We start from the raw sequence: 13,551 nt of genomic DNA on the forward strand, positions 1-13,551 counted from the left end.
ATATTTAGAAGATCTACAGGGCGAATGGTGGTATGACATCATTTACCGGAATCGCGTGGTCTGATCGATGTTTATGATGTGTTTTTGCGTTTGTTTCAGGTCCGATCACTGATCTTTTTCGGATAAAGCATCTCCTTCCTAAGCCGAAATGCTGGGAACGCACCTACCATGCTGGTCCATGCGCTTCTCCCAGGTTGGTCGGACATGGTCATTCGGCGTGGGGAGATATGACATGTGAACGCAGATACACAGACAAACACCTTAAAAGTCAAAGCGTAGTCTTCCAGCGCGCTTCCAACGACGCTTTGACCACCACGATGAAACGATCATGAGAGCGGTACCTTTCAAACATCAACATTGGAGATCGTGTGGAACGACTTTCTCAAGACATCCCACATGTTAAGCTAAGCATATCTTCCCATGCATGATCCGACATATGGTAAGGGTATGTTCACCGGACCTAGCTGAGCTAAAACTGATCGCAACACTATACTGACTCGAAGAAGAACAAGCTGCCTACTTATAGGTGAGCCGAAGATTGCGGAGACTACGAAGACCTTCAAACGATCAAAGGAGGCAGAATTCGACTTAAGATCGAGTGTCTGAGGGCGCAAATCCTTCACACGAATTTAGGCGAATTCTTCTTGACAGGTATAACAACGATTACGACGTCTTTGTTTGCTCGCTAGTACCTTGAAGTACCTACTACGCCCAGACAAACAACGTCAAGTCGGCTACAAGGCGAATTGCATTACAGGTGGGGAACACAGCGTCACCATCCAGATACTCAGCGGCGACACATCGACCTTGTTGTATCATTATATAACAGGATTATGGCCGCGCAAAACGCAACTTATCAGTCTTAATGCTTATTCACCACCCCGCTCAAATCGATCTGTTGAACAATGCAACACAATCACGGTCATCCTCACGCATATAAAGACCGCGGTCCTCCAACGCCCAGCACCACTAATAAGAACCCAGAGCGTCAATCTTCGGACGGAAGCAGAGATAGCGGCAGTAATTCAGTACTCGAACCTACCCATGATCACCCTTCGCAGGCGCAGCGACCCGGTGCCGATACGAATGGCAGTACGACGGTGTATGAACGCCTAGGAAACATCAACCCGCGACCTTATCTTCCTGGTCTCACTGCAAGCGGAAGTACAACTATCTTGTTGGAACCCATACACAATCATCATCCCCCTATGACCGAAGAGAACGGAGCTACGGTTGTCTTTGAACCCATCAGCAACCATCATCCCCCTATGAGGAACGCGAGTGGTGGACTCATCGTCTTCAAACCTACAGCAGAACGGAGCGCTCCCGGCGTTCTGGGAAGCGGAAGTGGCAATGTGCACGAGATTGACTCTGAGAGGATGTCAGTCTCCGACGCGGCTCCTAGTAGTCCTACTGGGACATTCTCGACTTTCAGTATGACTAGCACGATGAATGATAGGGTGTGAGTGTACCAATCAGCTAATACAGTATTCATCAATGGCTCAGCTGATTTGAACGCGCTCTCATAGCTTTAGAGGTGATTGTTCCCCTTTACCTTCGGCGAGCACAAAGCTAACCCCTCGGCGTCTCGCAGAGGACGGCGGAAGACGTTTTCAAGCGCAGAATGGTGAGTACCTCTAACCATTTGCCAATTCTGTTGTAGCTGGTTGATCCATTCGTTTGAGGCAGATGATTACTCGGTATGTCTTCGTTGCTGTTGTGCCCAAACTGTTCGTCTGCTCATCAGCTTTGCTTACATTGCTCATAAAGCTACCGAACGGTGAGACCAGCGCGATTCCTCCAGTGTTGCCACAAAGCTGATATGCGCTGGTCGTTTGACGTAGATGAACAAGAGCTGGAAGTGAGTGGAGATCTGGCGCTCTTTACTCATGGGATGTACCTGACTTGATGTCTTGAGGGGATAGCGTTTGGAATGCCAGCACCGAGCTTTCAAAGCCGTTCAAGGCGGTATCAACTACTTTGCCCCTGTTCACGATAATCTCAAAGAAGGCAGTAAAGCGTTGGATATCGGTTGTGGTGAGTCTCTGTTGGGATATTCCTGACAAGTCATAACGTCAGCTTATGCATCGTTATCAGGTACGGGTATATGGTGAGTCAAGGCTACGCTGACCCTCAGAAGATTTCCACTTGAATGAAATGAGATGTGGTAGGACGATCGAAATGGCTCAAGAGTTCCCTCACGTCGAATGGATCGTAAGTGACTTCTTATACCTGGCTTCTGCAATGGTACATACCGCACGCTAATCTCATCTCATCTGCTTGACAGGGCACTGACTTAGCACCCGTTCAGAGGGATCACGAGCTTCCCGACAACTTGTATTTCGTCCAGAACGACGTTACTTCTGGGCTACCGTTCCCCGACAACAGCTTCGACTTCGTCCATGCTAGATTATTGGTTATGGGTGTGAGCTGGCACCGACCTCTCCTTACGTCGGAAGACACTGGATCCAGCTGACTTGAGTTTTCGGCGTGACATTGTGATTGCCATTGGCGATGATGCTAGGTCCGTAGCTGGAAAGCTATCACAGACGAAGTACTCAGAGTCCTCAAGCCTGGAGGGCTATTCGCCATGATCGAATGCGACTTCCCATGGGGTCTACCAGGTATTCCCGAAGATCAGTGGGCCGAACGAGCAAGAGGACACTGCAAGTTCTCGGACTACCTCAAGATGGCAGTGGAAAATAGGGGGTACGATCATCAGGCTGCGTCAAAGACCATTGCCGCGCTCATGAGAGCTAGTGGTAAAGCGAAGGATGTTACCCAGAGGGAAAGTTGTTTGCCTCTTTGGGCATGGTCTGCGGGTTAGTATGATCCTCTCAACGTCCCTGCCTCGTGACCCAGGCATCAGGAATAGTTGATGCTGATCGATGTGTTTCTCGTAGATCCCAATTTGAGGAAAGGGGGGTGAGTCACAGTGATGTTGTCGTATCGAGGTCTTGGCTGATTAGCTTCAAATGGCAAGCTGAGGTAATATACTGATGCTATGAAATGTTTCAAACGGTAGCGAGATCATGCGAGCCGACGCCGAAGATATCCCAAATGTAAGCTCGATGCCAGTCTCAATTATCTGAGCTAGGGATGAATAGGCAGTAGAAGTGATGAGACCTGATTTCTGAGCTATTACTACAGTCCGTGATGATCGTCATCCTTGATTCGTGCGATATATCCGAATCAAGGTATCGCGAAATCAAAGCCGGATATCTTGCTGATTTGGGTAGACCAGGTGCTCATACGGTGAGTCTGATACCCTATTCACAAATGAGAACAAATTCTCACGCTGATGTTGTCTCATATTCAATAATCTTTGAAGGCGGTTCCAATCGTCCACAATTGGGGCTGGAAGTACAGCATGTAAATTCAACACAGCTTATCCTATGCTTTTAGTTTCTTGTGAAGGAGTTCGCTGTTCGGGGGGATACTCAGATAATTAGATATAATTCGTCGCTGTCGCATATATAATCTCTCGACTGCGTCTTCGTAATGACTTGTAACGACGGCCATGTATACAACATTCGAATCCCTTCAGCGACAAAGAGCATGAGGAGAGACATCATACTTCATGGGATTAGATTACGAAAGAGCTTCTGTATCATTTCGATGCGAGAAAGGTGAATACAACGCTCGCAGTGAAATACAGGGTGAAGATGAATAGTACAGTGTGTAGATGACGAGGAATGTCGATCTGACCCGATGCGTGTCTATGCAGGATACAAGGAGCTGAGGTGTCTTGAGACGATCAACCGTTGGATTTGGGATGTACCTGAGCAAATAGTCAGTCAAGAAACAGTCGAGGCCCATTGGTGACTTTCCGTAAAAGGTCAGAGGCTTACCTTCGTCTGTTCATGGGGAAACATCAAGGCATCAATGCCAGTTAGCGTCCTCGCCAATGAATATCGGCATAAGTCAAGCCAACTTACATAGCTCGTATATTTTCGCGTCTCTATATTTATTGTAATCGTCATGTCAGCTATTCGTGCCATTCCAAAAGTGTCGTATTCTACTAGCTCACCGGTACAGCTTCTCCATAGGCATTTCCGTATTGAATCCCGCTCCGCCATATACTGCGAAAGCAGCGCACGTCAGCCAGCGCACGTCAGCTATGACAGTACATGACCAACGACGAGGTAGCTGACCTTGCACGCCGAGATTGGCATTTTCGACAGCCGTCTTACTGGCAAAGGCCTTAGCCATGGAAGCGTAGAACGCTGACACGATTTTTGTCAGCTTCTTGGACACAAGCCGACCTTCATACAGCTGAGCTTACTATTCCTCTCGCCGCAATCCTTGGCCCAAGCAGCTCTCCATACTAAACCTCTAGCCGCTTCAGCGCCAATGGCCATATCAGCCAACATGAATGCTACACCCTGATGATTGATTATAGGTTGTCCCATTGTCTGGTGAAACGGGGTGAGCTGCAGTTCAGTAGCGTCTATGCCCCTGGCAGCTCACCTTTCGCTCTTGCGCGTATTTTGTAGCTTCTTCCAGAGCTCTCTGGGCGAGTCCGACAGCTGCGGCTGCTACGAGCGGACGGGTGATATCAAATGCTTTCATTGCGACTGAGACAAGGCCATCAGCCCTCTCCACTGTCCACGGAATTGCAGCGTTCGAAGGTCACTCACTCTTGAATCCTTCTCCCGCCTTGCCCAACACGTTTTCCTCTGGAACTACCACATCTTGAAAGGTGACCATCCGGGTATCTGAGCACCTTTGACCTGCATCAGAAACGACATCAGCTGCGTTCACGATGGATTGCGCGATCCTCTCAGCTGATCGACCACTAACCCATGTTGATCTCCTTCTTCCCCAGAACGATACCTTCCGTGTCGGCGTCCACGACAAAGCCAGTCATGCCTTTGCTTGGTGGGGCAGACGGATCTGTGACGGCCAGCACAAACTGCATGGCCTGGATCAGCCTTGATCGTGATTTGAACCAAAGTTAGTAGATAGTAGATACTCACAAACCAATTGGCATGACCTGCATTCGTACTAATCCATTCCGGACTATCAGCAACAGATACGCTTCGACCTGAGCCACCGTCGGCGACTTACATCCTGATAGATCAGAATGTTAGCTAATGCAACGCAGGAGATGGCAGAAAGCTTGAAGAATAGGTGCTCACCACATCTTGCTACCGTTTAGAACCCATTTATCCCCTTTCTTCTCCGCTTTCGTCTTGATACCAGCTACATCGCTTCCCGCGCCAGGCTCGGTGACGCAATACGCTGCCATGAGAGGCTCCTCAGTCATTCTACCAAGATATTTGGTCTTCGTCTCGTGAGATGCAGCCACTATCAGCGGTGCTTCGGCAAGTCCGTTCGCTGCAATCATGACTCATCAGCTATTGTGTATCGCCTATAATCACAAGACAGCTGAACAGACCTTCCATAGCTGTCTGTATACCCGTACACCCATATGCTAAAGATTCCGATACTAAAGCACATTCCAACAGCCCCAGCTCTGGTCCACCATACTGACGTGCACACGTTAGCTCGATTGTGCGGTTCTGAAACGATATTGACTCACAGCTTCCGGTATATGTGTATTCAGAAGACCCAAGGAGTGAGCCTCTTTCAGGATCGGCCACGGATATGCCTGAACAAACCGTCAGTTGCGAATCGATCGATGGCTTTCGAAGTTGAACTTGCCATCGAACGATCATATTCGGCTGCGGCTGGTACGATCTTGTCCCTTGTGAAGCTTTGAGCCAGTTCTATGAATGCTCCTCACATCAGCAAACTGTACTATAGAAACCTCGAAGACAAAGACGGGTGGCTTACCTTGTATACCCCGTTGGTCCTCGTCTAATGCGAAGCTGACAGCTGCATCCCAGAGATCAGCAATCATGAGAATCGATGAGCAACGAGCTGCATGCCACTCACGTCCATTGCTGGGTCTTGCAGCACTTGCCATCCCTCTGAATCCCGATTGTATCGATCTCGCAGCTGTACATCGTAGGGGGAATACGGTTCGGAGGGCCATTGTAAAATACACGAGATCGGTTTGTTGTCAATCTGATCCTAGACTATGTAAACTGGGATGGAGAAGGTGAGGGGTCGGGAGTGAGATATCTTTCGAATCGAGCAGACAGCACAACGGTACTAAGGCTACAGGCGAGGGGGGAATATGCTATACACAACGATCGATGACAACTGAATAGAGGGATGAATGCATGATCCAACATATTTCACTCTTTCACCGTAAGATTAACTAAATTACTCTCAAACAATGATACGCACCGGTTAGATGACAAACATCATAACCGGGAAGACACAGTCACGTTCTATACGCGCCTCTCCGCGTAGAGCCACGCTCCTGGACCAACTAGGCGTGAATGGCCACGAGGTTGGTGCCTGTATCGCCACGCGCTGGTGGAGGGTGTAGGGTGAAATGAGAAAATGATCACGACCAAGACGCGATTATTGATGATTTGTGATTTCTGATAACACCACTCGAACACTCTTGTAGCCAGGTACATACGTTTGGATCGGCTGTGACCCAAAGACAGGCCCGTTGGAGACATTGGTCACTTCACCGACGATAGCAATACCTGCCATTCGGCAGAATGGTCGAGCCGACTAACAAGAAGAGAAAGCTAGAACCGATCACCGGTCATGGTCAGCCCGCGCTTACAAAGCAAGAGAGTTTCTCAGCTGTCCTGGAACAGCTTGAAGCTGAGGAGGATGCTTCGGGAGGTGTGTCAGCTCTTTTGCAATCACTAAATGCGTAAGCTGACGCCCACGAGCTTGTTGTAGACAGCATAGAGACATCCGCAGCATGGCCGCGTCCTGCTGCACCTGTGTTGAATACAAAAACGGATTCGATAGGTGAGCACATGAAGCCCGGCCAGTGGAATAGTAGCTCATATGTACTCTTAAACTGTAGCATTCCAGCAGATCGAGCTGGAAGAAGCGACTGAGCCCAAGCATGGGCCCACGATACGGCTGTTCGGTGTCACGCAGAAAGGAAACTCGGTCTTAGCGCATGTCCATGGATTCAAACCGTATTTCTACGTTGCTGCCCCGCAGGGTTTCCTCAACAAGGACTTGGAGCCTCTGAAAGATAAGATCAACGTATGTTCAGTCATGATACCAGAGATGTACCAAAGCAGCTGACGCATCAATTTCTAGCAAATGTTCTCCTCCTTCGGGTTGACGGTCACCAACTGTGCCATTTTCAATCGGCGGTCTTTGTGGGGTTATAGAGGCGATGAGACTGTGCCGTTCATCAAGATTACTTGTGCGGACCCAAAGAGTATACCTAAAGTGAAAGATGAGTACCAAATCTGCGAAGTCGCATTGTGAGCAGGCCAGGCTAACGATGGTTTGACCTATACGTGCCTTCGAGCGAGCCCAAGTGGACTTCAACGGCTTATTCGATGCGGAAGTCATGACGTACGAGAGTAATATTGCATATTCACTGAGGTTTATGATCGATACCAAGGTGAGTAGTCCACGATCGATCACTTCATCGGTAGAGGCTGATATATTTTGCCAGGTCGTTGGCATGAATTGGGTAGAAATCCCTGGTGGAAAGTATGAGCTTTTGGAGGGGAAAGACAAGAAGTCTAGGTGTCAGATCGAAGTCTCACTCGAGTAAGTTGCTCAATAACCTGTATGTGACCATTCGCTTGACTGACAATCTTTATCAGCTACAAACACCTGATATCGCACGCTCCTGATGGAGATTGGCTGAAGATTGCTCCGTTGAGAGTGTTGTCTTTCGATATCGAATGTGCAGGTCGAAAAGGTATCTTCCCAGAAGCTCAGATAGACCCTGTCATTCAGATCGCCGCCATGGTCACAAGGCAAGGTGAGAGCTCCCGTTACGAATCTCCACCCGGATTTCCCTGCAAGCTGACATACTTCGTTAGGCGAAACCAAACCATTCATTCGGAATGTATTCACCTTGAATACCTGTGCACATATTGTCGGATCACAAGTACTGGAATTCAAGGACGAGAGACAATTACTACTAGAATGGAGGAGATTTATGGAAACCGTCGATCCTGATATGATTATCGGATATAACATCGTCAATTTCGATTTGCCATATCTGTTGGACAGAGCAAAAGCCTTGAAAGTGCCGGATTTCGCATTCCTCGGTCGTTTATTGGGTGAGCCAGGGTGTTCGCGCGCAAGCGATCAAGGGCGATAAGCTGACGCATATACACTCATTGCAGGTGTAAGGTCAGAAATCAAGGAGACGCATTTCTCCTCAAAAGCGTACGGTCAAAGAGATTCCAAAGCAGTCAACATTGATGGTCGACTTCAACTGGATATCCTTCAAGTAATGCAGCGAGATTACAAGCTCAGAAGTTACACCTTGAACGCAGTCTGCGCCCAATTCTTAGGGGAACAAAAGGAAGATGTACATCACTCGATCATTACGGAGTTGCAAAACGGTACGGCGGATTCGAGGAGAAGACTGGCTGTATACTGTCTGAAGGTGAGCTCTTCACATTGCCATTATCAGCTTGGGCCAGAGGGCTAAAGAGATTCGTTGCTTAGGATGCGTATCTTCCGCAAAGACTGATGGACAAATTGATGTGTTTCGTCAATTATACGGAAATGGCACGTGTGACAGGTGTTCCGTTCAATTACCTGTTATCGAGAGGACAGCAAATCAAGGTTATTTCTCAACTATTCAGAAATGCAGGAGAAGCAGGATATATCATTCCCGCACTCAAGTCGGAAGGATCAGACGAGCAGTACGAAGGAGCCACCGTTATCGAGCCTACGAAGGGTTTCTATGATGTCCCTATTGCTACCTTGGATTTCGCTTCGCTATATCCGTCAATCATGATGGCTCATAATCTGTGTTACACGACATTGTTGGATAAGGGCACTATCGAAAGGCTGAAATTAGTCGAAGGGCAAGATTATGTGCATACGCCCAACAACGGTAAGTCTTCAGCTTCCGCCAGCATATCCGAAGGTATGAGCTGAAACTATGAGTGGTATAGATTACTTCGCAACGACGAACAAGCGGAAAGGTTTACTGCCTACCATTCTCCAGAATCTGCTAGGAGCACGTAAGAAAGCGAAGCAGGATTTGAAGGTTGAAAAGGATCCTTTCAAGCGTGCTGTATTGGACGGTCGTCAATTAGCCCTCAAGGTTGGCTGGTCTGTGATCATCGCAACCCTGATACCAGCTGACATTTTCGAGTACAGATTAGCGCAAATTCGGTGTACGGTTTCACGGGAGCTACAGTCGGTAAATTGCCCTGTTTGGCGATATCGTCAAGTACGACGGCCTACGGAAGGCAGATGATTGAAGCTACCAAGATGGAAGTGGAGTCGCAATATTGCATGAAGAATGGGTATGAGCATGATGCCAAGGTCATCTATGGTGATACCGATTCTGTCATGGTCAAATTCGGATGTCCAGATTTACCGACTGCCATGAGACTTGGTAAGCGGGTCTGATTCAATCCTGTCTCTTTCCCGGTCAAACGCTAACGATTTGGCGCGGTAGGTGCTGAGGCAGCAGACCTGGTATCAAGCAAATTCATCAAGCCAATCAAGTTGGAATTCGAGAAAGTCTACTTCCCATATCTATTGATCAGTAAAAAGAGATATGCGGGATTGTACTGGACGAAACCTGAAAAATACGATAAGATGGACACAAAGGGTATCGAGGTGAGCTAGATACTCGGTTTACGGTGTGAGGATAAAGCTCAATAGACGAAACAGACTGTCCGACGGGATAATTGCAGATTGGTGTCTACTGTCATTGAAACCTGTCTATTCAAGATGCTCATTGACAGGGACGTCAAGGGCGCTGAGGAGTGAGCTGTGGCTTTCGCTCGATTCGTAAACTACCCAGCTGATGAGTCCGCAGATACGTCAAGCAAACCATATCAGACTTGCTTCAGAATAAGGTCGACATGTCTCAGCTGGTGATCACGAAGGCGCTTGCCAAAGCAGACTATGCAGCGAAGCAAGCTCACGTAGAGCTGGCCGAGCGGATGCGAAAACGAGACGCAGGTCAGCTGTTTGGGTCGCTTTCTGCATTGGGACTACAGCTGATTCGGGACGTTGCAATAGGTTCTGCTCCTTCTTTGGGTGATCGAGTCGCATATGTGATTATCAAGGGAGTCAAGGGAGCCGCGGCGTATGAGAAATCGGAAGATCCATTATATGTGCTCGAGCACAATGTACCCATTGACACGAGGTACTATCTCGAAAACCAACTCTCCAAGCCGCTCATGAGGATCTTCGAGCCTATCTTGGGGGAGAAGGCGAACAGTCTGTGTGAGTACGATTTTTGTCCACGGATATGACAAAGGCTAACAATGGATCCGGCATACCGTAGTGGCCGGAGACCATACCAGGACAATCCAAATTGCTACACCTACCATAGGAGGTCTAATGAAATTTGCCGTCAAGACCGTCACGTGTCTTGGATGTAAAATTCCGCTGAGAAGCAACAAGGGTGAGTTGATCCGTCAAGTTGACTGTCTGGGAAATACCAAGAAGGATGTCGGTGTTGACTCTTTTGATTGTGATCGTGATAGATGGAGCGGTGTGCGTCAACTGCAGGCCGAAATTACCAGAATTATACCAGAAGCAGGTCGTGCAAACTTCGGCCTTGCAGATTGACTTCGCGAGGCTTTGGACTCAGTGTCAGCGGTGTCAAGGATCTTTGCATCAGGTCAGTTCTGCTTGATGAATTGGGTGAATCACAGTATACTAATGATGTACCTTACTGCTTTTGCAGGACGTTATTTGCACTTCTGCTGATTGTCCGATTTTCTATCGACGGACTGCGAGACAAAAAGAAGTGGCGGCTGCTGTGACGCAGCTGGACAGATTCGAGAAAGAAGCGTCTTGGTAATTCTGATAACGAAGAAGACGTCATATATCAGCTTGACAATACTACTCTCAGCTTCACTCTATCCTATGTCCATCTTCATTTGATTTGATTTGATTTGATTGGGAACGATATCCTATATCTTGCATCTGTTTCATATACCCATCATTGTTTCTTGCTGCATCTTATTATTTCATTATTGTCTTGTATTATGATGTCCTGTATGTAATCGGTATGGTCTGATCTCTGAGCGCAATCAATCACTCATCTATCGATGGCGAATACTGATGAATGGGCGTGATATATATATCTCTGCATGATGTTCGAAAGATAATCCCTTAGACAGGAGCAAATTCTGCGAATCCAGATCTACCGAACCTGATCCAACCTGTATTCCCACTATCGTTGACGGCTACTACGAAAGCTCGATCACCATTCCGCAGTGCCGGAATATTGACGAATGGAGTAGTGGTAGTGTTCTTTTCATCTTCCTTTCCCGGCGCTGTGCTTAGCCCAATCATACTCAATAAGTAGGCGAAGCTGAATTTCGAGGTTGAACCTTTATCATTATCATTCTCATCTTTCTTCCCGTGGGCATTGGGGTGTCCTGGTCGAGGGGGTCTTGGTGGTTTGACATATTGCGGACCGACCTTCTTGACTGGACCTTTGGGTTCATCGGGTAGGAAGTTGAATACTTCGTCCAATTGTTGGATTGTCGGTATAGGTGTGTTTCTTGATCTGCATCAGGGTGCACCATTCACATCAGCTTCCCTGATACTCCTTCAGAGGATATCAAGGCAAATATGTATCTATGCATATGATGTTACGTTCTCCGCGCAGGAGTAAGGGGAGGATCAAGAGGAAACACAACTCACTCGACTACACCAGCCCAATATGACGGAGGACATTCCTTCAAACCATTCTCACTGCCTTTATCCCAATTCCGCTTTGTGAATGCTGCGGATGGTTTCCAGATATGGAAGAAAGGCAGATACGGGTTGCGTATCAGTGCATCGTACTTCGAGTCTGAGATCAAAGTCGAAGTCGAGGTCGAGGTCAAGGCAGCACTTAGCTGTGGTTGTTGCTCAGGTCGAGGAGGTAATGGGTTTGCATGGCCTTGAGGGATGATTCGAAGGTGTTCGAATATAGATTCTACCCATCAGGTTCAACCATCAGTACGATGTGACACAGTCTATATTCGAGGGGAAAAGAGGAGACCCATCGCTTACTGTATGAATTGCCGCTCCAACCCTCCAATAATGTACCTCTAAACCTCCTATCGCCCAGACCGATACTACTTATTCTCCCCACGGTGTTTCTCAGTTTCCGACCGATGAATCTGAAAAATCCCGCAATCCAACGGGGTATACTCAACCACCACGTTTGAAAGGGGTCCATACCTGGATATCGGGCGTTCATATCCAACTCAGGGCTTGATGATGTGGACAGATAGTCGGAGAGGAAATGATCAGGTATGAATGGGCGGGTTCGGTGTACTGTGTATCCCAGTCTCTTCATGTACGCGTATGCCTGTATATCCCGATCAAGTAAGATCAGATTGATCGCGCTGAAGCGTACAGAGGGGAGCGAAAAGGTCGGGGAAGACGCAGCATTGATATGCAGGATGAACAAACTCACCTGATATCTCTCCCAACTCAGTCCTTCCCTTCCGATGAAAGTCGCAAACCCCTCCATGACGCTCATTTCGACTGCTCCCTTGACTCCGTATTCCTCTTCACACCACTCGCCATACCCCTCTTCCATTTCCTGTTCGGAGAAGTCCCGAGCTAGCCAAATTTGAAGGGTTCCTCTTTCCAACAGGTACAATGCTTCTTCAGGTAAAAGTTCGATTTGCGAATACGTCTTTCCCTTTCCTTTGGCTTGTTGGCTTGGGGTGGTAGGATACTTGTTGGTCATTCCAATGGTATCAAATAGGTGACCGTGGATGATAAGCACCTTTGGATATGGGTTAGACGGAGTGATTATTGCGTGAGAGATTGCTTTCCTACAATCATTCATGCGCAACTCCTCGTCAGTCGGAAGTCAGCATGTATGGCGACGGGAGAACGCACGAATGACCACCTCTGACACCGACCAAAGCGCCAAATAGAGCTTCACGAGACTTTTGTAACATCATTTCCTGTAGGTTGACAGTCTCATTCAGCGGCTCGAAGTCTTTCTCGCCCCTTCGAGGAATGGTGATCTTGCCTCGGGACGTGATACCGTCCGTTTCGGATGACGAAGGTAAATGCTGGATCTTGCTGCGAGAATCAAGATCTCACAATTTAGCACAATTTGCATTGCACTTCATTGATGCGAGATACAAGAGACCTACTCTGCAAAGCTCTGTATGAGCTTGATATCCATTCGCTCTTCGTCTCCATCCTCATCGCCCTCTGCGTCACCACCACCACCCGCAGTCGAAGGGTTGATCGTTGTTAGGTTTGTTCGAGGATTATCGCCTTCTTCCGCTTGCGCAAGCGCAGGCGTGCCCGGTGTACTCTTCGATGCATTCTTTCGTTGAGGTGTAGATGATTTCGGCCGACTAGGGCCTGCTTCAGCAGACATATGAGGGTTACTCATGATGCGTTACTCCCTATTTTGTTCGTGTGCGGTGTCGAGAAGGTTGACGATGAAGTCGGAATGATGAAGTGTAAAAGTCGGGTAATGATTGGACTCGAAAAAATTAGGATTTACGGCAACTTGACAAAAAGTCA

General features: G+C 48.0%; 4 protein-coding genes across 4 annotated transcripts; 2 read left to right on the forward strand and 2 right to left on the reverse strand.

Annotated features, from left to right (window-relative positions):
- Window positions 1-905: 905 nt before the first annotated feature.
- I303_100630 (uncharacterized protein) lies at window positions 906-3,376 on the forward strand (the record flags this gene model as incomplete). The annotated part of the gene is made up of 12 exons (XM_065968156.1): window positions 906-1,462; window positions 1,530-1,627; window positions 1,845-1,861; window positions 1,926-2,037; window positions 2,098-2,110; window positions 2,172-2,214; window positions 2,288-2,425; window positions 2,525-2,822; window positions 2,904-2,925; window positions 3,026-3,062; window positions 3,151-3,255; window positions 3,332-3,376. 12 exons carry the CDS (start codon window positions 906-908, stop codon window positions 3,374-3,376), a joined length of 1,485 nt encoding a protein of 494 aa, XP_065824228.1.
- Window positions 3,377-3,719: 343 nt separating this feature from the next.
- Window positions 3,720-6,001, reverse strand: I303_100631 (uncharacterized protein; the record flags this gene model as incomplete). Its single annotated transcript, XM_065968157.1, has 16 exons — window positions 3,720-3,781; window positions 3,852-3,857; window positions 3,939-3,961; window positions 4,031-4,082; window positions 4,155-4,226; window positions 4,286-4,415; window positions 4,471-4,577; window positions 4,641-4,733; window positions 4,804-4,915; window positions 4,980-5,007; window positions 5,142-5,340; window positions 5,402-5,492; window positions 5,546-5,614; window positions 5,668-5,732; window positions 5,800-5,841; window positions 5,902-6,001. 16 exons carry the CDS (start codon window positions 5,999-6,001, stop codon window positions 3,720-3,722), a joined length of 1,251 nt encoding a protein of 416 aa, XP_065824229.1.
- A 583-nt stretch (window positions 6,002-6,584) lies between these two features.
- Window positions 6,585-10,858, forward strand: I303_100632 (uncharacterized protein; the record flags this gene model as incomplete). Its single annotated transcript, XM_018404006.1, has 19 exons — window positions 6,585-6,714; window positions 6,775-6,846; window positions 6,905-7,092; window positions 7,150-7,311; window positions 7,367-7,462; window positions 7,517-7,614; window positions 7,671-7,831; window positions 7,893-8,135; window positions 8,202-8,467; window positions 8,530-8,923; window positions 8,985-9,136; window positions 9,193-9,433; window positions 9,497-9,660; window positions 9,715-9,809; window positions 9,863-10,008; window positions 10,069-10,275; window positions 10,337-10,456; window positions 10,539-10,675; window positions 10,742-10,858. 19 exons carry the CDS (start codon window positions 6,585-6,587, stop codon window positions 10,856-10,858), a joined length of 3,189 nt encoding a protein of 1,062 aa, XP_018266660.1.
- A 314-nt stretch (window positions 10,859-11,172) lies between these two features.
- I303_100633 (uncharacterized protein) lies at window positions 11,173-13,417 on the reverse strand (the record flags this gene model as incomplete). The annotated part of the gene is made up of 6 exons (XM_018404007.1): window positions 11,173-11,572; window positions 11,710-11,986; window positions 12,064-12,364; window positions 12,473-12,839; window positions 12,907-13,095; window positions 13,170-13,417. The coding sequence occupies 6 exons, from the start codon at window positions 13,415-13,417 to the stop codon at window positions 11,173-11,175; spliced, it is 1,782 nt and encodes a 593-aa protein (XP_018266661.1).
- Between the last annotated feature and the right edge of the window lie 134 nt (window positions 13,418-13,551).

The sequence above is a fragment of the Kwoniella dejecticola genome, chromosome 1, assembly GCF_000512565.2.
Source record: "Kwoniella dejecticola CBS 10117 chromosome 1, complete sequence".
Taxonomy (NCBI): Eukaryota; Fungi; Basidiomycota; class Tremellomycetes; order Tremellales; family Cryptococcaceae; genus Kwoniella; species Kwoniella dejecticola.